Genomic DNA, 21,837 nt, shown 5'->3' with positions numbered 1-21,837 from the left:
TGGCCCAGCCCTGCCCAGAGAGCCGCCGTGGCCCTCACCTCCACTCTTCATGCCCCCTTGTTCCGTGGTAGGTTTTGTCTGGACACGAGGGGCCCATCAGTGGTCTGTGTTTTAACCCAGTGAAGTCCATCCTGGCCAGTGCCTCCTGGGACAAGACGGTGCGGCTGTGGGACATGTTTGACAGCTGGAGGACCAAGGAGACACTGGCCCTGACCTCTGACGGTGAGCACGAGGCAGTGGGCCAGAGCGGCGGCCTGAGGACCAGCAGCCACTGTCACACCCACCACCCTGTTCCTAGTTGTGGGTTTGGTGCAAACCTTCTGGTGGAAAGGGTGGGTCGCTCTTAACCCAGACGTGCTAGTGTGGCAGGCCTGGAGTTTGGCAATACCTAGGAGACAGCAGATAGGTGGGCCGGGCCAGCGTGGCTTCCATGAGTCCTAGTGGGGTCCGTGCTCCATTGGCGAGTGTGCCAGGCAGGAGAGAACAGTTTCCCAATGGCAGAGGGCTGCTGCCGCAGCTGCTTCCTAATTTTCTGAGTTGCTTTGAGTTTAAATATTGTCCTTCAGTGTGTAACTGGAGCTCTGCCAGAGTTGTGTCACTGGGAGAAGGATGAGGGGGCCATGGTGGGCCCAGATGCTGGATGTGGTCACCCGGGATCTGTAGACCAGGAGAAGGATGAGGGGCCGTGGGGGGCTCAGAAGCTGGATGAGGCCAGCCTAGGGATCTGTAGACCAGGAGAAGGATGAGGGGCCGTGGGGGATCTCTAGACCGTGGTCTCAGGCTGCTGCCTGCCTTTCTGACCAGGCTGTACTGGAGACAGCCATGACCTCCTGTGTTCACATGGGCTGCGGCTGTCACACCACAGTGGCGGCATTAAAAGACCACCTGGCTCACAAAGACCCAGCCCGTCCATGTTCGGGCGTGGGCAGAATCTGCCACCCCAGGAGGCTGGTTCTCCCTGCTTCCCGCTGCCTCACGCACTCCCGCCTGGCACTGGGCAGTCTTTTCCTGTCACATGTGGCTTCTTTGCAGAGGCTCTGTGTTCTCATCTGTCCAGCCACCCTCAGTAGACTTGGCCATCACTCACCTATCAGCCTCACCTTCCAGGGTGCCCCATTCATCGGGCCTTCGTGGGTCCTGCAGCCCCAGCTGGACTGCCTGGTGCTTTTCACTGGTGCTGAATTGTTCCCTCAGCCACCTGGGTTGGAGCTTCTCCTGGGAGGAGATTCTTGTGTACCAGACCCAACAGGCGCTGGTCTCTTGGGGGTGCCAGGACGCGCCTGGTCTCCAGCCAGGGCGGTGGGTGGGCCGCCCGTGGGAGACTGGGTCTTCAGCCAGGTCGCGCCTGCCAGGGTGGTGGGTGGGCTGCCCATGGGAGACTGGGTCTTCACTGGGCCTTACTCTTCATCTCTTCTGTTCAGCCTTGGCTGTGACTTTTCGCCCCGATGGTGCGGAGCTGGCTGTGGCCACGCTGAACTCACAGATCACCTTCTGGGACCCCGAGAATGCAGTGCAGACGGGCTCCATCGAGGGCAGGCACGACCTGAAGACGGGCAGGAAGGAGCTGGACAAGATTACAGCCAAGCACTCAGCCAAGGGGAAGTGAGTGTCGGCGCCGGGCCTCCTGATTCCACACCGCAGCCAGTGGCCAGCCAGGCTCCTGCAGCTTCTCCATCTGTGGCCTTGTCCTTTCCTGAGACCACCGAGTCCCTGTGGGTGGAGGCAGGGGGTCCTGAGCCCCCTGGGAGAGACCATGTCCTCCTTAACTCCTGGGCTCGCACAGCCCCCAGCACAGGAGGTCGCCTGCATTTGCTGCACCTAAACTTGTTCAGCTGAGAGCCTGCATCCACTTCCAAACCTTGATCCTGAGCTATGACATCGTCCTGGGGTGCAGAGGGGAAAGCACTGGTGCCCGAGTTCACACTGGAGACCTGGCACTTGGGGAGGCTGAGGCAGGTAGGCTGTGTGAGCCCAGGAGTTGGAGACCAGCCTGCGCTAGCTGGCGAAACCCCATCTCTACAAAAAAGACAAAATTGAGCCAGCTGTGGTGCATGCCTGCGGGCCTGGCTCGCCTGGGCTAGGCAGGAGGACTGCTTGAACTCAGGATGGCAAGGCTGTAGTGAGGATGGCATTGTGGCATGGCACTGCAGCCGGGGTGCTAGAGCAAGACCGTCTCAAGGAGAAACACCAGAAAACAGCCCTGGCACCCTCCTACGTGTAAAAACGCAGGTCCCCAGTCACCTCACCTGGCTAGAGAGTGCCATGTGGATGGTGAAGACAGTGTCCCCTTGTCTCAACAGTCGGGGGCCAGCACGGCGCTGACCAGATAGCCTGTGTGGGATCCTGGCTGGGCCATGAGGGACGCCTGGGTGGCGGTCAGGCCTAGGAGCAGGGAAAGCATCTGTGGGGTGTGCCCGGGTGGGTGTGGCCTTGTGGCCTGGACCTGATTGGTCCCAGGAGCTCAGGAGCCTGTTGAGTAGAGGGTCTTCCTTCAGAAGGAAGTGGTGTGGACACATTTGTGCTGTCCTCGTGGGTTCACCCTGGGTGTGTAACTGCCGGGTCCTGGTGGTTCTGTTCCAGCTTGAAGGAGCTGCACAGTTGCCATTCCCATGAGGAATGCAGTTGGCTTCCGGCTTCTCCATCTCCTCGCCAGCACTCCTTGCTTTGTCTTTGTTTTAATTGGAGCTATTCTGGTGGATGTGAGTTCGTATCTTGTAGTTCTCATGGTGGTTTCCGTAACGACACTGAGCGTTTTTCATCTGCTGCTTGGATGTTTGTAAGTCGTGTTTGGAGAAATGTCTGTTCAGGTCTCTTGCCATTTTTTAATTGGGTTGTTCGGTTTTCTGTTTGTTGATTTTAGGGGTTTCGGTGACATCTGATGTGCAGATACTTGTTCTGCATTGTGAACTGTCTTTCCACCGCTCTAGTGGTGCTCTTGGCGTGCAGAACTCTTAGTTCTGATGACATCCAGTTGGCTCATGTTTTCTGTTGTTCCATGTTCTCTGCTGTCATAGCTGAGGGACCTTGCCCACCCGAGTCATCTGTTGAGTGGGGTGGTGAGGGCTGGTTTCTGGCTTCTGCAGGACTGAGCAGCCGTGACCGAGAGGCAGCTGCTGAGGGTAAAGGCCGACTGGCCGCAGTTTTGTGCTGACATCAGCAGAGAATGCCATTTTTTTCACCATTTGGTCCTTTTGTGAAAAAGACATTGCCTCTCCGGAAGCCAGAGCATCTAAGGATGGTGCTGGCTTAGCGTGGAACCAGGTGACAGCGCCATTGGACATGGTGGGTTTCAAGTCTCATGTAAGTTGAGGCAGTGAGCCGTGGCGGAAGTTGCTTCGGGTAGTGTTTGCTTCCTAGAGGGTTGGTGTAGGGCTTTCTCTATCTCCTAAGGTTAGTTTTTATTTTTTTATTTTTGAGACACGGTCTTGTTTTGTCACCCAGGCTACAGGAGCGTCCAACTCCTGGGCTCAGGTGATCCTCCCACATCAGCCTCCTGAGTAGCTGGGACTACAGGTGCGTGCCACCACACCCAGCTCATTTTTTAATTTTTTGTAGAAACAGGTTCTTGTTATATTGCCCAAGCTGGTCTTGAACTCCTGGCCTCCAGCAGTCCCCGCACCTCAGCCTCCCGAAGTGCTGAGATAACAGATGGGAGCCACCATGCCTGCCCGTAGTTAGCTTTCAGGAGCCGCATGCCAAGGCTTCCGCGGCGGCCGCCCTAAGTCCACGTCTCCTCTCCACCCAGAGCCTTCAGCACCCTGTGCTACTCCGCAGACGGCCAGAGCATCCTGGCGGGAGGCGTGTCCAAGTTTGTGTGCATCTACCACGTCCGCGAGCAGATTCTCATGAAGAGGTTCGAGATCTCTTGTAACCTGTCCCTGGACGCCATGGAGGTGAGCCTGCCGGGCAGGGCCAGCGGGTGTGGCCTCCCGTCCAGTTGAGTGTGTCAGGCTCCTGCATTGGGCACTCCTGTCTCCACGGGGCCCTGGGCATAGTCGTGGCACCTGTCCTGTGTCTAAGTGCGCGGCCCTCACCTGCCCTGGCAGAGCCCAGCGTGGAGCCGGGCGCCTCCCCCAGCCGTGTGTGGAGACGGGGCCTCTAGCCTTTTTGGCACCTCGCGCCAGTTTCATGGAAGGCAGTTTTTCCACAGACAGGGCTGGGGGGTTGGTTTTGGGGTGAAGCAGTTTTACCTCAGATCAAGGTCACTGGCCTTAGATTCTCAGAGGGAGGGCGCCCCCCAGGCCCTCGCATGTGTGGTTCACAGTAGGGTTTGGCTCCTGTGAGAATCTAGTGCCGCTGCTGCTCTGTCAGAAGGTGGAACTCACGTGGTGACGTGAGCAGTGGGAAGCGGCTGTAAGTACAGCAGAAGCTTGGCCAGTCACCCCCACCGCTCACCTCCCGCTGTGCAGCCAGTTCCCAACCCCAGTGTGGATGACCCTGCCGGAGCAGGCTGCTAGGAGGCTGGGGCCACAGGGTGGGCATCCGACACGCTGACTTGGGAGACACGGAAGGCGTGAATCAGGAGGCCTGCCTGAGGGCTTCCTGCCCAGGGTCCCTGGTGGAGGGCCCTGCCCTCACTGTCCTCGCTGGTACCTGCCCTCCCCCCTCAGCACAGCCCTCGCCTCAGGTCCCACTCACACACTGGCTCCCGCAAGACCTCGGGATGAGGGTGAGTGAGTCCTGGAAGCCTCTAAGCAGGGGCGTGGCTGCTGGGTTCACCTGCCTATGCCCTATCGGGGCAGGAGCCCACCACCCCCTCGGTGTTTCTGGGGGAAAATGTCCTTGCCATTTTCCTGAGGGAGCAGATGGCCATTCTCCCTGTGAGTCCCAGGCCTTGTGGTGGTGGCAGCAATGCCAGCATGCAGACCTTCGTCCACCCCCTCTGCAGCCTCCACCCCTGCCCCACTCAGCCTCCGTCCACCCCTCTGCAGCCTCCACCCCGCCCCACTCAGCCTCCGTCCACCCTCTTCTGCAGCCAGCTTTGCAGGGCTCTGTCCCTGTCCGGGTTCTAGACAGGGCTGAGGCTGGTCTGGTGTTGGGGTCAAACAGCAAGAGCGGGAGAGGGCCAGGCCGTGGGGCTGTCAGAAGCAAGGGTAGCCACTGCTTTCACTGTTCTAGGAATTTTTGAACCGAAGAAAAATGACAGAGTTTGGCAACCTGGCACTAATTGATCAAGATGCTGGGCAGGAGGATGGAGTGGCGATACCACTGCCAGGCGTCAAGAAAGGTGAGCAGAGGTTCCTCCCACATCTGCCCACCACTCACCCTTCCTGGGTGACTGCGGTGTGCTCGTGCCCCTTGTTAGGGCTTCTGTGTGTGAGAAGTAACAGTCACTTTGTGGTGATGTTTGCTGGACGTTGGGGGTGTCGAAGTCCCAGTGGGTTGGTGCCGGTGCCATCAGCCCCCGTGGCAGGAGGAGCTGCCCATGAGTTGCTGTACACGGCTTCCTGCACTGGCGGGACCTGTCCATTTGCTCTTGGGACTGGGTGTCCCGTCCGCTGCACGGCACGTGGAGTGTCCCACGTGAGGCCATGTGCACCGCACAGAGAGCCCAGCGCTCTAGAAGTCCTGGGGCCATCTGGGTCCCGGGTAGACCACCCTGACGGGACACTTGGCAGCCAAAAACCCTGAGCGCCTCTGCGTACAGGCCCAGGGTGCCGTGGTAAGCGCAGCAGACCCACCCCTGGGCTGGGCCAAGGCCATTTTTGGGGTTGGCTATGCAGTCTGCTGGCCAGGCTGGCTTTTCCGGGGGTATCTGCGCCAGGGGCTGGGCCATCTGCTTGGCACCTCCCCCAGCACGGCCTCCACGGCCCCAGCACAGGCCTGCCTGCTGCAGCTGCAGCAACAGAAGGGCCACTTGTGCTTCTGCCTTGTGCAGGGCCTAGTGAGCAGAGGTTGCTGCTCCTGATTGGCCCCCATGGCACCCCCGGGCAGCCAGAAGACTGCAGGATGGCATGCGTTGTGGGGAGGGCAGCCTGGATGTGCTGCCCAGTAACCACTACTGGTTCTTTTTCTCCAGGTGACATGAGTTCTCGGCACTTCAAACCCGAGATCAGGGTGACCTCAGTTCGCTTCTCTCCCACTGGTGAGTACTGGGCCATGGGCTGCTGGTCCCGGTGGGCACTGGGGCATCTGTGCCAGGGTGAGGCCAGCCACCATGGAGCTGCCTGTAGGCTTCAGGCTGTGCCCTCTGCCCCTGGGTAAGAACATGGTGGTGCTACAAGATGGCTGTTGTCCCTGAGGATGGGTGGTCACGATGGTGCCAACCTTAGATGCACTGAGCTTTGAAGCGTGGCGGGCCTGGCATGCCCTTGCTCTAGCAGCTCCTCGAGTGCCATGCACATGCCGCCCGGCTGGGGCGGCCCTGCTGTCATGGAGAGCCCGTCTCCTCTGCACTGTCCCCATCTTCTCGCAAACTTTTAAAAATAAAAGTTTATTTATTTTTAAATAAATAAACTTTTCTGGCGGTGCACACAGTCCCCACACAGGAGCCGGGAGCAGGGTTATCGGGGAGCATGCTCCAGAAAGACATGAGTGTCAGAGTCAAGAGCAGAGAGGCCCATGGGAGCCAGGGGTCTGTGCCCTGGCGCCCAAGAGCCAAACCTGGCTGCCTCTAGTACGCCGTGGCAGCACCGAGCAGGTGCGGCAGAGACCGCAGGGCCTGTGGAGCTGAAGACACGAGCCTGGCAGAAGACTTGGGAGAGGAGAATGCACGCATGTCCATATGTGCTTGTGTGTGCGGGAAATCCCTGGGACACCTTCCAGGATGCTCCAGTTGATTCCTTCCCAGGGGCGTTGAGGGGTGGGCGCTAAAGGCAGATGGTTCCTCTTGACTTTTGTACTTTGTTCCACGGGAATGTATTTGATACTGTTTCTTAAAAAAGGAAAACAGTTGGGAGGAATGAACTTAAGTTTTTAGGAAAGCGCTGCTCCGTTTCCCAGGGCGCTGCTGGGCGGCCACCACCACGGAGGGGCTCCTCATCTACTCCCTGGACACGCGCGTGCTCTTCGACCCATTCGAGCTGGACACCAGCGTCACCCCCAGGCGGGTGCGCGAGGCGCTGCGCCGGCAGGACTTCACGCGGGCCATCCTCATGGCCCTCCGGCTCAACGAGAGCAAGCTGGTGCAGGAGGCCCTGGAGGCGGTGCCCAGGGACGAGAGTGAGTCGGCTTCGCGTGGTGGACGCCGGGGCATCCTCTTTTCTCCTGGTTTGAGGCGTTTGCAGAATAAGCCTGGTTTCTTCCTTTGTGCAGTTGAAGTGGTCAGCTCCTCCCTTCCTGAATTGTATGTGGAGAAAGTGCTTGAGTTCTTAGCTTCCTCCTTTGAAGTGTCTCGCCACGTGGAATTCTACCTTCTCTGGACTCAGAAACTGCTCATGTTGCATGGACAGAAGCTGAAGTCCAGGTAGGAGCGTCTCACCCACTGTTCATCTGTGCCTGGGTCACCTGACCAGCTTGTCTTGCTGGATAAAAGGGAACGGGAACCTTTACATGCAAATGTAGCACGCAGGGAGCCCACCGTGACATGGGCTGAGCCCCACACTCAGGGAGTCAGCATGCGGGGAGCCCACCATGACCTGGGCAACACCCCGCACTCAGGGAGTCAGCATGCGGGGAGCCCACCATGACACGGGCTGAGCCCCACACTCAGGGAGTCAGCATGCAGGGAGCCCACCGTGACACGGGCTGAGCCCCACACTCGGGGAGTCAGCATGCGGGAAGCCCACCGTGACACGGGCTGAGCCCCGCACTCGGGGAGTCAGCATGCGGGGAGCCCACCGTGACACGGGCTGAGCCCCGCACTCGGGGAGTCAGCATGCGGGGAGCCCACTGTGACACGGGCGACACCCCACACTCAGGGAGTCTCCTTTTCAGAGCCGGGACCCTGCTGCCTGTGATTCAGTTCCTCCAGAAGAGCATCCAGCGGCACCTGGACGACCTGTCGAAACTGTACGTGTGGGTGTCGGCCTGGCGGGTGGGCAGGACCACACAGTCACCTGCTGGCTCTCACTGGGAGCGCTCCTGGTTGTAGGGTCCAGCCCTGCAGGGTCCTATGAGCCCCTCTCTACTGGTGTGGAGACGAGAAACTGTAGAAGTAAAACACACAGACACAGAGACAGAGAAAAGAGTTTGGGCCCGGGGTCCACTGCCAACCAAAGCGTGGAATCCAGCAGTGGCCCGAGTGCCTGGATGCCCTGACGTTTGTAGAGTACAAAGCTGGGGGCAGGGCAGGTAGGGCATGGTGCAAAGCTGGGGGCAGGGCAGGTAGAGTGTGTATTAGTGCTTTTGTGACCTAAATGGTAGCTGCTATTAGCCTTGATGATCAGTGATAGGGTCAAGTACATCATGTGCCATACAGGTGGGGGCCCAAGGCTTTCTAGTAGCCGAGATGAGGTAAGGAGCATGATGCATCAGCACTTTTTCCATACTTGTCAAGAAAGAACAAAGACATTAAGATTTACGTTACTTTTACTGATTATCCCTTCTAAGAAAAAAGAAACCAGGTGCAGAAGCGGAACATGAGAGTGGACATAGAACGTGACCACTGAAGCACAGCATCACAGAGAGACAGTTAAGCCCCGGATGTCTGTGGGTGTCTCTGCTAGCGCCAGGCCTTTAACCGCAAGAGCTTGGAGGAGTGGAGTTTTTTCCTAACTCCTCAGAGGAAGGAGACATCTCAGTTATTTTGGATGTCTCTTTCCCTAGCTGGCTAAACAGTGGGCGCTTTCCCAGCACTGGCGCTGCTGCCCAGCTGAGGTGCTCTCCAGCAGCCCTTACGCAGGCATGACAGAGGGCTTAGAGCATCTTGCCTTACGGTCGTTCCTTTCACAGTGTCACCCCGGGTTCACACTTCTGACCTGAGAGGCATTAGTAAAAGAATTAGGATCACCTATGAATAACTAAGAATAACTAATAATGACTACAGTTATGTTTGTGGCCACCTTCTTCTCATTATTTATATGGAAATAGGCTAAGCCTTCTGGCTCCTGCCTCAGCACTTACAGGGTCTTCTCCCTACACCTAGTGTCATCTGATTTGAGGAGCAAAGAAGCCCATGCGGGAGGTGCTCGCTTCTCAGGGCAGGTGAACGGCACCTGCTGGGTCACCCCGGGGTTGGCCATCGTGGGAGATGGCCTGGCGCTGAGTGGAAAGCAGTGAGTGAGCACTGTGGCAGGCAGGCAGGCTGCAGGTGGTGCGCCCGGGGTGTGGCCGGAATCCTCCCGGCTCTTGCAGGGATTGCCACATTCATAGAACCAGCAGCCTTTCCTGGATTTGCAGGTCACCCTCATGGGCAGTGGGCGTGGTCTCAGGACTGTGGGGCTGGGTGGCCTGGAGTCCCGGAGGTGTGGCTGCCCTGAGCCATGGCTCCCCTGGGGAAGGGTGCTGCTGCTGAGAGGATTTATCTGAGGGCCTAGGACAGGGCCCAGCCTCCAAAGTCCTTGCTCTGCAGGGGCGCCTGCCGCTTCTGTCGTTTCTTTGTGGTTTGTGCCCTTTTTGTCCCTGGCCCTAGCAAATCTCCCTCCCTGAAGGTCCAGCAGAGCCTGGACTAGGCAGGCCTCAGAGTAGCCGTGTGAGGGATGTCTCCCTCTGTTGCCCATGTTACCAGGTTTCCCGGCTGCGTTTCTGAAAGGCCTATTCTCTGCCCTGTGTACGAGTTGCTCTGTCCAGAGTTCAGGGGCTGAGGCCTGAGTTTGGGCTTTGCGGGTTCATGTGGTTCTCCCGCCAGCCCTTTGAAGTGTCTCTCAGTCTTTGGACTGAGTCCCAGAGTGTAGGTGGAGGCTTTCCTCGCATCGTGTTCCGGCTCCCCTGCAGAAAGCCGGGGTGTGCCCCGATCCGGGACTTGAGTGTCAGACGTTCCCTCAGCTGAGGTGTCCTGGGCTTTGCACAGAGCTCTGTAGAGGAGGAGGGCTGTCTGGCTCCTTTATTTATTTATTTTTAAATTCATTATTTTATCTTTTATTTTTTTGGCAGAGTCTTGCTCTGTTGCCCAGGCTGGAGTGCAGTGGCGCTTTCTTGGCTCACTGCAACCTCCGCCTCCCAGGTTCAAGTGATTCTCCTGCCTCAACCTCCCAAGTAGCTATGATTACAGACACGCACCACCACCCCCAGATAATTTTTGTATTTTTAGCAGAAATGGGGTTTCACCATGTTGGTCAGGCTGGTCTTGAACTCCTGAGTGATCTGCCCGCCTCCGCCTCTCCAAGTGCTGGGATGACAGGCGTGAGCCACCTCCCCTGGCCAAGCTCCTTTAGATCTGTTCCCTCTTCTGGGAGGTTTGCAGAGTTGTTTAAGCGCGTTGTTCCTTGGACTTCCTGTCTAGGCGTTCACTGCCCATCTCTAGGGCTGCCACTGGCTGTGGGGAGTCCCCCACATGACCTGAGATGCGGCGGGCAGTGCTTTCCTTCCTTTCTCGTCCACTTACCTTTCAGTTCTCCTTTACAGGGCACGTTGCTATGTAAAGTGATGGCATCACTTTTCTGCTTTATTTCGTTAACTCAGGAAATTCACTGATTCAGAGTGCCTTCCTCCCCTCCCGTTCCAAAACACCGCATTGCTCTGTAAGAGCGGTCTCCTCCTAAGTGTTTGGTGGAACTTGCTGGTGAAGCCATGTAGACTGGGCCCAGTGGAAGGGGCAGAAGGGATGGGATGTTCCAGTTGGGTCCTTGAAGGTCCTTGCTGCCCCGGGCCGGAAGGGGCAGAACCAGATTGCTGGGGCAGGGAAAAGGGGAAACAAATAGCTGCTGGGGAGGGACCGGCATGTCCAGCCCCCGCCGCTTTTCTCAGGAGTCGCAGAGAAGGGGTTGGGTTCAGGACAGACCGAGGCCCGGTCGTTGCCGGCACTGACCCTTCCCTATGTGTGATTGACAGCTGTGGCTGGAACCGCTATAACATGCAGTACGCACTAGCAGTTTCCCAGCAGCGTGGCACAAAACGCCCCCTGGAGCCACTGGGAAGTGAGGAGGAGGAGGCAGAAGCATCTGAAGAGGACAGCCTGCATCTGCTCAGAGGAGCAGGCAGAGACTCGGAAGAAGAGATGCTGGCCTAGAGCCGGCCGGCTGCAGCACAGATTGCGCTGGCTAAGACCTGCCAGGGACATGGGACCATCATGCCACCTGAGCCAGCAAAGAGGAGGGGTCCAGAGAGCAGCTGAAATACTGGCACTGGTGATAGGGACTTGCTTTTCTGCAAAGGAAACAAGCCCATCAGGACAGCAAGCTGACGGGCCACACTAGGGGCCGGCATGCACTGGCACCAGCACCAGGAGCGGGGCTGTGTGAACAGTGAGGAATTCTGAAAATGCCTCTCAGAAAGGTCAATAGCTTCACGTGAACTTTGTATGAGACTTATTTATATCTCTAATATAAGGGTTTGATAAAGGACTTAGAGATAAAAAAGATGGGGTTTTCTAACATGTGAGGATTAAGTCTACACTTCAAATTAAAAAGGCTTATGTTGAATCCCGGTGTTTTGTTGGGGCTCAGGACCTGTCTGCACACTGGGGCATCTGTGCTGGAAAACATGCCAGCAGAGCAGGGTGGCCCTGCCATCTGGTGAGGACCCGCCATCTGGTGAGGACCCCGCCATCTGGTGAGGGCCCACCATCTGGTGAGGACCCCGCCATCTGGTGAGGGCCCTGCACCGTGACCTGTGCATATCCCAGGGGTCACAAGCACAGAGCCTCTCCCCGACTTCTTGGGGACGCTTTGGAGCCTGGGACGGGGATTGGCCTATCTTGGTGAGCTCACTCAGACCTGCACCAGCTCTGCATTGGCCACATGGAGGAGGGGACAGCTCCTACCCTCTGGTGCCTTTGGGAATGGTCGTCATGAGAGTGGCTTCAGTCTGCATCCTGGTCTCCACAGCTTAGAAACCGCAGGCTCCAGGGTCAGGACCCGAGGCTGACCCAGTGTGGTGGGTGCTTCACCGGCTGCCAGTGCTGTCTGCCAGGCCCAGCCTGTCCCTCGCCAGCAGTGTGTGCCCACGAGACCCTGGGTGGTACCTGGGAAATGGAGCTGATACCTGCCTGGTGGTCTCCCTGGGTGGTGTGAGGCCACGTGGACTAGAGAGTGGTGATGAATGTGACAGGTGGCGCGCTGTGGCCCTGTGCTGTGATTGGAGGCCTGCAGACCAAAGCCTTTGTTGAAAGGAAGAGCTCAGGCCCTGGCATCACCGAGTGTTCTGTGGCTGCACGTCTCTGTGTGACCTAGACTGGAGAGAGAATCCTCAGCTATTGTCTGCCCAAAACAGGATTTCCCCATCCTCTTCTATGAAACAGGATTTGCAGCGTTCCCCCGCCTCGCCTCACCCTTTTCTGTGTCACATGTGCATGGCAGTGGACACCTGAGTTGCCCCTGTACCACTGGAGCTGTGACTCTGCAGTGGGATCTGGGAGCTCCATGCCAGGCGCAGCTCCCGAGCATGTGGTAGGAGGTGGAGACAGGGTCCTGGTCCCCACACCGACCGAATGGGAGTCTGAATTCAGCATTTCCTTTCTAAGTGGTGCTTGGTGTTTTTCGCACTATCCCACGACCCCATTGCTCCCACCAGCTGATACTCTGGCTGGCCGCTCCCCAGGAGCCGAAAGCCTGAAGGGCAGGCACGGAGGAGCAGGAGCGAGGATGGTCAAATGTGCCAAGCTCATCTTTGGTTGATTAACTGGTAGTGTCCCTTGTCTGTTATTCTAGTTCCCCACTCTCTCCCACAGGGACTGACAGTAAAAGTCCTAGGGATGGACCACGCGTCAGTGGGGACAGTGACAGCCATGGGTTGGGTCATCAGCTCTGACTGCAGTGTCCAGCGTGTCCCTGTGCACATCCTCTAGCAATGACCACATTATTTCAAAAACCCATGCATAACAAATAGATTTTTTTAACGGAAGAATTCCAGCTAGGACCTGAACAGCTGGGATCTTCACGTTGACCATCCATGCTGTGAATGTCAAAAACAAACAAACCCAAACAATGGCGGGGCACAGTGGCTCACGCCTGTAATCCCAGCACTTTGAGAGGCATAGGTGGGCGGATCACCTGAGATTGGGGGTTCGAGACCAGCCTGACCAACATGAAGAAACCCCGCCTCTACTAAGAAGACAACATTAGCCGGGCGTGGTGGCGCATGCCTGTAATCCCAGCTACTCGGGAGGTTGTGGTGAGCCAGGGTCGCGCCAGGCTAACCCGGATCAAGCCCTTGTGTGGAGCTGCAGTTTCCAGGGTACAACATCCCGGGGTCAGCAAAACCCGGAAGGGTCGCTCCGCGAGAGACAGTCACGGAAGCGTGGGTAGTCCTGACCCCGCGTGGGTCCTGACACCCAGATTAAGACGAATGGCCATTTAGGAGGATGTGGACCCTGGGTGCTAGTGCTGGTGGGCTAAGGATAAGACTGAGGTAAGCGGCGCGGCAACGGGCTGAGCCGCCCCGAGGCAAGGCTGCACCGCGGACGGCGGGAAGGGCGCGGCGCCTGTGGAGGCGTCCGAGGAGGGAGGCGCTGGGGACCACGAGAGTCGCCAGCATCGCTCGGCCTTGGGCCCGAGCCCTCAGCCACCACCCGAAGGAGGGCGGGGTTCCCGGAGCTCTACCCGGAGGCTCTGCGCAGGCGCGCCCCGCCCACCGGCGCACACGGGATAGGGCTACGACGGGAGCGGATTCTGGAGCTCCGCCCCGAGGGGTCTGCGCAGGCGCGCCCCGCCCATCGGCGCACACGGGATAAGGCTGCGACGGAGGCGGATTCTGGAGCTCCGCCCCCCGGGGGGGGTCTGCGCAGGCGCGGCCCCGCTCTCCGGCACACGGGATAGGGCTGCGACGGGGGCGGATTCTGGAGCTCCGCCCCGAGGAGTCTGCGCAGGCGCCGTCCGGGCCAGCTGCGCGTTTGTCGGCGGACAGCTGCACCCTCTGTGTTACCGTGCGACCTTCTGACTCCGCTGGCCTCACCGCAATGGCGGCTCTGAGGGCCGTGGTGGCCTCGAGGCTCGCTGCGGTATCTGCATTCGCATCGCTGTCCCCCGGCAGTCGGACGCCTTCCCTGTGCGCAGCCCTTCACCGCTCCGCGCCGCGCCCCGGGGCCAGGGTCGCGCTGGTGAGTGGACGAGCGTGTGGGGTCACTTCCCGCCTCCAGAGATCGGCCCCACCTCCTAGGTCAGCTCCCGCCGCCCAGGTCAGCCCCTTTCCCCCGGGTCAGCTCCCGCTCCTCTCGCAGGTGCTGTCTGGATGCGGAGTCTTCGATGGGACCGAGATCCACGAGGCCTCTGCGTAAGTCCTCAGGGGCAGTTGGTCCTCCACCGCGGAGGCCTCGGGAAGGCATCCCTACCTGTGCAGTTTACTCTTTCTGAACAGTTTAGAGAAAGTATGTATTGTATTTTATTTTTTACATTTATTCTTTGAGACAGTGCCTAGTCTGTCTCAAAGGATAAGTACAATGGTGGCAGTTGGCTCACTGCAGCCTGTTTCCTGGCTTCAAGCGAGCCTCCTGGGTTCAAGCGATTCTTCTGCCTCAGCCTCCCAAGGAGTTGGGACCACAACTGTGCACCACCACACCCAACCACCCAACTAATTTCTGTATTTTTATTAGAGCCGGGGTTTCACTGTTGGCCAGGCTGCTCTCAAACTTCTGACCTCAAGTGATCCACCCGTTTTGGCCTCCCAAAGTGCTGGGATTACAGGCATGAGCCACCATATTTTAAATAACCTATTCCTGGGTGAAAAAGCAAAAACGAATGGCAAAACCCAGGAAGACACTGAGGAAGAACAGTTTTTCAGTACAGCATATTCCATCACCTAGAGGTCGTCACTCAGCATTTCACTGGAGTGTTTTTCAGGACACGCACATTTTGCAAACATTGAGCTCATGCTTACCTGTGTTTTGCAAATGTTTCTGATGCCTGGGAACTGATTCCCACTCACTCGGTTCTCAGCATCATGGTTTTAACAGCGGCATGGTATTCTGGATCTTAGATTATCGTATGTGTAACTGGTCAGCTATTGCTGAGTGGGTGGTGGTCTGATTTCCTATTTTACTGGAAATGACTGCAAGCCAAACTGATCGGACAGGAGGCCACCACCTGCCAGGTGTCCGTAGTTCCATTGTGGTTCAGGGTGACCTGGAGAGGGGAGAGCTGGGTGTTGGTGAAGGGGTGTCAGGCTACGGAGAGGGCCTGAGGCTGGTGGCTTTGTGGGCCGCCTGCCCCACGGGGTTAGAGTTGGCACTAGGCACAGTGAGCTGGTGGGCAAAGGGCCAGGATGTGTTTCATGATTGGGCCTTGAGGTGAAAGAACTGGTGGGACAGAAAATAGCTTGAGACCTCCCAGATGGAACAGCAAGGTTGGCGTCTGGGGTGTCTGGGTGGATTACTTATGGGTAGCGGAACCCGGGTGCCAGGGCCAGGTCCTGACCTCTCCCTCTGGCAAGTCATGGCACTTCGTGCCTCGGTTTCCTCCTCCACATACAGGGCAGTGAGGGCGGGCTTAGTGTGTGGGTGGGCTTAGCGGGCTATCTCCTGTTGGCACCAGGGATTGCAGATGCCAGCATGAGCCCTCGTAATGTCAGCTGTCGTCCCCAGGAGGCGCCTCTGTTGCCCTTGGAGAGGTGGAGCTGCTTGGCCTGTAGTGTAGCTGGGTCTCTGTGTCCCCCTCCATCTGTGATGTGAAAGTTGGGGGAGACTGGAAATTGAACTAAGTAGTGACCGAAAGCCCCTCACACCCTCTGAACATGTGGCACTCTGTGCACACTGCTGCTGCTCTTGGTGCCCACAGCGAGCAACTGGAAGAGGGCAGCCAGGCCCTGGGAGTGCCCAGCAGCTGGGGACACGCACGCTTCCAGGCTGTGCCCTCAGTGGCATCTCCTGGCCCCCATGCTCCAGTTGGGACCAGCTGGTCTCTGTAGCCTCCTTCCAAGGGTCTGTAGTCCTCACCACCAACCCACAGTGAATTGGAATGGGGGACGAGGGGGACGTTTGGCTTGGTATGGAGCCAACTGTAACTTTTGGCAAAGCAAGTAAGATATTAATGTACATTAGGAGTTGACTTCTGGCACTTAGCTGAAATGCTGCTTTTAGAAATGTGTTAACACAGGTCTGGGTGGGGTACCTTGTGAAGAGTTGTCTCTGGTTTTCTCCTGGGCAGGATCCTGGTGCACCTGAGCCGTGGAGGCGCCGAGGTCCAGATCTTTGCTCCTGACGTCCCTCAGATGCACGTGATTGACCACACCAAGGGGCAGCCCTCGGAAGGCGAGAGCAGGTGTGGAGGTGGGATTGAAACTTGCTCCCGGTCCACCTCCCCCTCGGCAGCCTTTGCTGCTGGCTTCGTTGAAGCCGAGTCTTGGTGCAAATGAATGTCCTTCTGAGCAGCTGTGCTCTGGCCATTCTGGACGGAGTGCTGCCGCAGCTCAGTCATGTCTCCAGTACTGAGAGGGCGAGTGGCGATGCCGACCGTAGCACTTCCGCTGAGTAACGCTCTCCTGCCTTGGTCTGGAGCAGAGATGGTTTTCTCAGTTTGGTTGCCCACCTTTTTCCCCTGTCTGGGCTCCAGATCGTTTTTGCTGGTTCCCAGCAGCATGCCTGTCACTACGGTGTGTGGTTCTGGCCTGTGTGGCCTGAGGTCTGTTTCCCTTGCCTGTCCTGCCCAACAGCCCTGGGCAGGCCATTCCTAGGTGCCTTCCTGGCTTCGGACCGTGAGAGATCGGGCTGGAGATTGGAGGTCGGGCTGTGCTCCTCCCCAGTGGGGCCCCTGTGGTTTCCTTTCCTGCCTGGGACCCTGGCTTCTGCACTTGTGCCTTTGGTCCCCACACCTGGGGCTAGCAGCTTTTGGCAGTGGCTGGCCCTTGAGTGGCTTCGCTCGTCCTGAGTTGTGGCTTCCCTTCCCTGCTGAGTCTCACCATCCTGATGGATGCACAGACTTCCGTCTGCTTTAGACACTCGGAGAGACTTCCACTTCTGGTGGGCCTTGACGGACGGCGCGGAAGATTCAGAGCGATTTGGCGCAGGTTCTGAGGTGCTGGTCTGAGGAGCCCAGCACAGATTTAGCGTTGCGAGACCCATGTTGCCTTTTCAGGTAGTAAGCAGACATGCTGACCTGTAAGTGAGTCCCCGCGTGGCTGACAGCCACGCGTGTGGAGTGTGTCATCTGTGGTCTGTGCCCCGCCCCGGTCGACAGTCTTCCACCTGCCTGTTCAGGGTTTTTGTCCTGTGCTCTTTCCCAGGAATGTTTTGACCGAGTCTGCAAGGATTGCCCGTGGCAAGATCACAGACCTGGCCAAGCTCAGTGCAGCCAACCATGATGCCGCCATCTTTCCAGGAGGCTTTGGAGCGGCCAAAAACCTGTGCGTATTTGAGCTTTGACGTCTTCCACTTTCTGCGTGGAGCAGATGGGAGGGGTGTGCACACGCCTGCTGTCCAGTGTGGGCCATGGAGCGGTAGACAGGAAGGGGGTGCTGACAGGAGCAGCCTCTGGGTGAGGTCTACACAGCGCACCTGCCAGCTGTCTGATGTGGTTAGGTCTACACAGCACACCTGCCAGCTGTCTGATGTGGGCAGCGCAGTGGTGGATGGCAGGGGTGCTGACAGGAGCAGCCTCTGGGTTTAGGGTCTGAGCGGTACATGACCCTGCTGTCTGATTCTGGGAGCTGTTCTTAGGGTTGGGCATTAGGTAGCATTTTAGCAAGATTCGCTTTTTCTGCTTCTCTGCTCTCTCATCGCTGAGCGTTCCTGGTACCCAACAGCTGTAAGCATGGGTTTGGGGCTCCCTCTTATCTAATCACCATGCTGGTGGGCCTTGTCACATTGAAATCAGCCTGAGTATTTATTCCTTGCAGATGCCAGTTTTCTCTCTCTCTCTCTTTCTGTTGCCCAGGCAGGGGTGCAGTGGCACGATCCTGGCTCCCTGCAGCCACAATCTCCTGGGCTCAGGCCAAACTCCAGCCTCACCCTCCTTAGTAGCTGGGACTATAGATGCATGCCGCCATGCCCATGTTTTCATTTGATTTTTTATCTTTTGTAGCCATGTATGTAGCCAAAAGTGGTCTGGAACTCCTGGGCTCAAGTGACCCTCCTGCTTCGGCCTCCCAAAGCGCTGGGATTACAGGCCCCAGCCAGCACGCCCAGCCCCGATTCTCTTATAGAACCTTACGGTGTCAGAAATTGGTTTTCTTCTTGGTAGTCAGGGCAGCCATCCTGACAGGAAGAAGGGAGGCTCCAGGCTCTGCTATTCGGCTTGTTTCCACAGTAGCAGGAGCATCAACTGTGGCCATCGGGCCAGCGCCCACGTGGTGGCATCCTTGAGCTCTGGGTCCTCTTTCCCTTCTCTGTGTGTGTCTCTCCCTCTGCACATTCTCTCTTGGCACCACCCCCATGGCCCTGCCTGCGAGCTGGAGGTGGTGCCCGGGACAGCTCTGCCTCCTACAGGTGCACTGGCCACAGCTCTGTCACCATGTCTTGAGTGTGCAGGTGGCTTCTGTGCCACTGCATGGGTGGCAGTCCCAGCAGGGCCGGCCCCGGTTAGCAGCTCCTGTTTCGAGGGTGGGCTGGAGCCTGGTTGGCCACTCACCCCGCCCTGGGCAGCCCACACCCAGAGTCGAGGGGCAGGCAGTCTCCAGCCGAAGAACCTGCCCTTCCTTATCCCGAAGCCGCAAGGCTGCGCCTCGCCTGCGGGTGTCAGGAGGCCTCCCTCCTCAGACTCCAGCCCTTTTCTCAGCGCCCTTGGCGGTGCACTCACCCAGCTCCCACTGGAAACCCCGCCCTGGCCTCCCATCCTCCCCTCCCCTGAAAGCCAGCGAGCCTCGTTGCTGCGCCTGTGCCCCTGACCTCATGTGGCCCCACATCAGGCTCGATCTTTTGTCCACTGTCCCCACATCACCACCATCTCCATGAGGCTGCCGGCGGGAGACGGGCAGGGAGCAGCCTCTGTCATCAGGTTGCACTCCCAACACACCAGCGTGGGGAGACCCCCCACAGCTCCTGCTCCTCAGCCTGAGGTGTGGACGCTGGTGTCGCAGGTGGACTAGTGTTTCTTATTGAGTGTGCTTGTCTTGTCTGGAGGCTGACAGCGTAGCTTTTCTTGGAAACTCTCCTGGAGTTTTTGCCACCCCTTTGTTTTAAGGAAAAACTCACACGCGTGTTTCTCCTCCTCCCTCCCCCAACAGTGGTACACACAAAAGGCTCCTATGAGCAGGTGGGAGGGGTTCAGTTCCAACAGTATCCACCTGGGGTAGCGTCTGATCCCACGACTCTGTCCCCAAGACTGCCCTGCAACACACACCAGTCAGTAGGCTGAGCCTCTGGAGCTGACCGATTGGCTGCCAGTGGGGGTTCCCACGACCCTTGCTTGCTGGAGTGGCTCACTGAGCTCAGGGAAATGTGGCGGTAGCATTCTCCCCCAGGGAGTGGGGCCTCTCTCAGGACAGGGTCTGAAGACCACAGTCAGAAAGGCGGGGAGCAGTACGGTCCTGCCTTGGGGCAGGTGAAAGGTGGCGGGAGGTCAGAGGCTGCCTGAGGTCTGACAGCCGATGTCGGAACAGAAACAAGAGCTGTGGGAGTTAGGAGCCGGGGCCCTGCCTGGAACCGGCGGCCGCATCTCAGCACTGCAGCCTGGGCTCTGCCAGCTGCTCTGGAAGGCACCGGCTCATGGGCCCTCTCGGCCTGGTACCCTCCTGCTCCTGCCCACCTCCTGATCCGCCTGCTTTCCCTGCTGCTTTCTGCTTAAAAAACAGGAAAAGATGTTAACATGAAATGCATATCTATAGCCACGTGCCTATCCTTCACTGCCATTGACTGGGGGTCCGGAGCTGTGTCTAAGAAGCCCCCCAGGAAGCTAGACCTTGGTTGTGAGGCTGTCTAAGGAGGCCTTTTCTCTCCTGGCAGGAGCACGTTCGCCGTGGACGGCAAAGATTGCAAGGTCAATAAGGACGTGGAGCGTGTTCTGAAGGAGTTCCACCAGGCTGGGAAGCCCATCGGGTGTGTACGGGAGTGAGGTGGGGGCGGGGAGCGGCCCTGCGGCCTCCGGAAATTCACAGATGCTTTTCTTGTTTTAACTGACGGGATTTTACTCAATGTCACTGGTACTTAACAGGAAGGAGATGGCACACTGCACTTCCCTCGTGGAGACCTGGAATTCTCTCGGCTCCCAGAGCCATCCCTAGGCAGTGCCTCGGGACCCCAAACCTTTATCAGACCCCTTCTCCTGAGAAGCCCCTTAGCCATGGCATCCCCCGCTCCTCTGACTTCTTTCCGGTCACTGCAGCACATGCCCTGTCCCTGACACCGTCCACTCCCAGCTGCCTCCCTCCCTCCCTCCCAGGGAACCACAGCCAAACACGCCCCTTTGCCCCTTTGGGGGCTTGACAGCTGTGGGCCGCACCGCAGGTTGCCAGGGGATGAGGCTGCTGTTTGATGAGGCCCTGCCCCTTCCACTGTTGCCCCTGGGTGGCCGTGAGGTGCTGGGCAGCGCAAGTCACTGAAGGCCCTGCTGTGGGCACAGCACCTGGCACACAGAGGGCCTCTTGGCTAAGCAGGAAGGGGTTCCTGGTGAAGTAGCAGCAGGTCCCAGGGGTGGGTGCCTGGCACACAGAAGGGCTTCTGTTGGCTGAGCAGGAAGGGGTTCCTGGTGACGCAGCAGCAGGTCCCAGGGGTGGGTGCAGTGGGGCCCTCAGCTGCAGGCCCGTGTGGAGCGGCCGTGGCCTGTGCATCGGGTTGGGATGTGTGCCCACCGGCCTGCACTTGAGAGGGTGGTATTGCAGGTCGGAGGGCGGCGAGGCTGCTCCTGGCCCACTGTGCCTCCTTCCACAGAAGGGGGTCTGCTGTGACCGAAAAGTGCAGGCATGCTGCCTGTTGGTGGGTCACAGACCATCCCACACCTTGGGGCTGGGCAGCTGCATGTTCCTCTCTGTGAGTGGACTTCGGCCGCCCTGGACTCCCACCAGTCTGGGGTGTCCCAGGGGCAGTGCTCAGCCCACAGCGGTTGGGGCTCTCCTGGTGGCTGAGGACACCTCACTCTCAGCCTTGAGTCACCTGGTGCTGCCTCCACCACGTCTCGTGGCCGCAGCCTCGAGGCAGCTCAGGTTCACAGGGGGCGAGGTCCAGGATGGCAGGGCTCGGGTGGCAGAGCTGCCTGGGGTTGTGGCGTGGGTCATGTCTGTCGTGCAGGCCGTGCGGCTTGGGTCCGGTGCCCGCCTGACGTGTGTTCTTGCCTTTCAGCTTGTGCTGCATCGCACCTGTTCTCGCGGCCAAGGTGCTCAGAGGCGTTGAGGTCACCGTGGGCCACGAGCAGGAGGAAGGCGGCAAGTGGCCCTATGCCGGGACTGCGGAAGCCATCAAGGCCCTGGGTGCCAAGCACTGCGTGAAGGGAGTGGCCATATCCTTCCTGGCAGGTGGGCCCGGCCTGCTGTCACGCTTGTCCCTGAGACGTGTGTAGGGGCGCCCCCCTCCGGGCTGCCTTGGCCTATGGCTTCTTCACCAGGGGGCCTCTTCAGTGAGAGCTGCACCTGCTAGTCGGCCAGTGGGGCCTTCCCCGGTTGGCACTGCAGCTGTGTCTGAGGGCATAGGGCAGATGGCTGTGACTTCCCAGCTGGCGCCGGGTGGGCCGCAGACACCTGGCGGGCGTGCAGCTCTGGTGTGTGGTTGGCAGGTGGTCCAGGCTCCCTAGTCTGATTGTTGAGTCTGCTCAGCACCCCCAGGCAGCCACGGTCAGCGCCTGCAGGACGCAGCAGGCAGTACCCTGCAGGGGAGCCTGTGGGACCTCAGGATGCTCTGGCCTGGGAGGGTGAGGAAGAGTGTGTGCGAGGGGTGGAGGGACAGGGACCGGGTGTACAGGGCCAGGGGCTTCCTGAGATGCTGGAGGAGGGGCCGGGTGTGCA

The 21,837-nt window shown here is 58.6% G+C and overlaps 2 protein-coding genes across 5 annotated transcripts in view; both read left to right on the top strand.

Moving 5' to 3' along the window:
• The window catches only part of PWP2 (PWP2 small subunit processome component), a 613,222-nt gene that overhangs the window by 11,294 nt on the left and 580,091 nt on the right, over positions 1-21,837 (top strand). The window contains exons 13-21 of one of the 3 annotated variants that reach the window (XM_032276558.1): positions 72-222; positions 1,422-1,602; positions 3,746-3,893; positions 5,119-5,227; positions 6,020-6,085; positions 6,943-7,161; positions 7,255-7,405; positions 7,876-7,950; positions 10,870-11,459. In XM_032276558.1, the coding sequence (XP_032132449.1) occupies positions 72-222; positions 1,422-1,602; positions 3,746-3,893; positions 5,119-5,227; positions 6,020-6,085; positions 6,943-7,161; positions 7,255-7,405; positions 7,876-7,950; positions 10,870-11,047 (1,278 nt within the window). In that variant the 3' untranslated portion in view covers positions 11,048-11,459. Of the gene's footprint in view, positions 1-71; positions 223-1,421; positions 1,603-3,745; positions 3,894-5,118; positions 5,228-6,019; positions 6,086-6,942; positions 7,162-7,254; positions 7,406-7,875; positions 7,951-10,443; positions 11,460-21,837 lie in introns of those variants that run through there. The other 2 variants (XM_032276560.1, XM_032276559.1) reach the window with 2 other exon arrangements.
• GATD3A (glutamine amidotransferase like class 1 domain containing 3A) overlaps positions 13,828-21,837 on the top strand; it is a 9,916-nt gene continuing 1,906 nt past the window's right edge. Inside the window, exons 1-6 of one of the 2 annotated variants that reach the window (XM_032276578.1) lie at positions 13,828-14,074; positions 14,195-14,247; positions 16,116-16,229; positions 17,191-17,310; positions 19,847-19,939; positions 21,179-21,335. In XM_032276578.1, the coding sequence (XP_032132469.1) occupies positions 13,934-14,074; positions 14,195-14,247; positions 16,116-16,229; positions 17,191-17,310; positions 19,847-19,939; positions 21,179-21,335 (678 nt within the window). In that variant the 5' untranslated portion in view covers positions 13,828-13,933. Of the gene's footprint in view, positions 14,075-14,194; positions 14,248-14,322; positions 14,342-16,115; positions 16,230-17,190; positions 17,311-19,846; positions 19,940-21,178; positions 21,336-21,837 lie in introns of those variants that run through there. The other variant, XM_032276579.1, reaches the window with a different exon arrangement.

Source organism: Sapajus apella, unplaced genomic scaffold (genome assembly GCF_009761245.1).
Source record: "Sapajus apella isolate SASKATOON/1434 unplaced genomic scaffold, GSC_monkey_1.0 scaffold8, whole genome shotgun sequence".
NCBI classification, from domain to species: Eukaryota; Metazoa; Chordata; class Mammalia; order Primates; family Cebidae; genus Sapajus; species Sapajus apella.
This window is presented reverse-complemented; position numbering and strand designations above follow the sequence as displayed.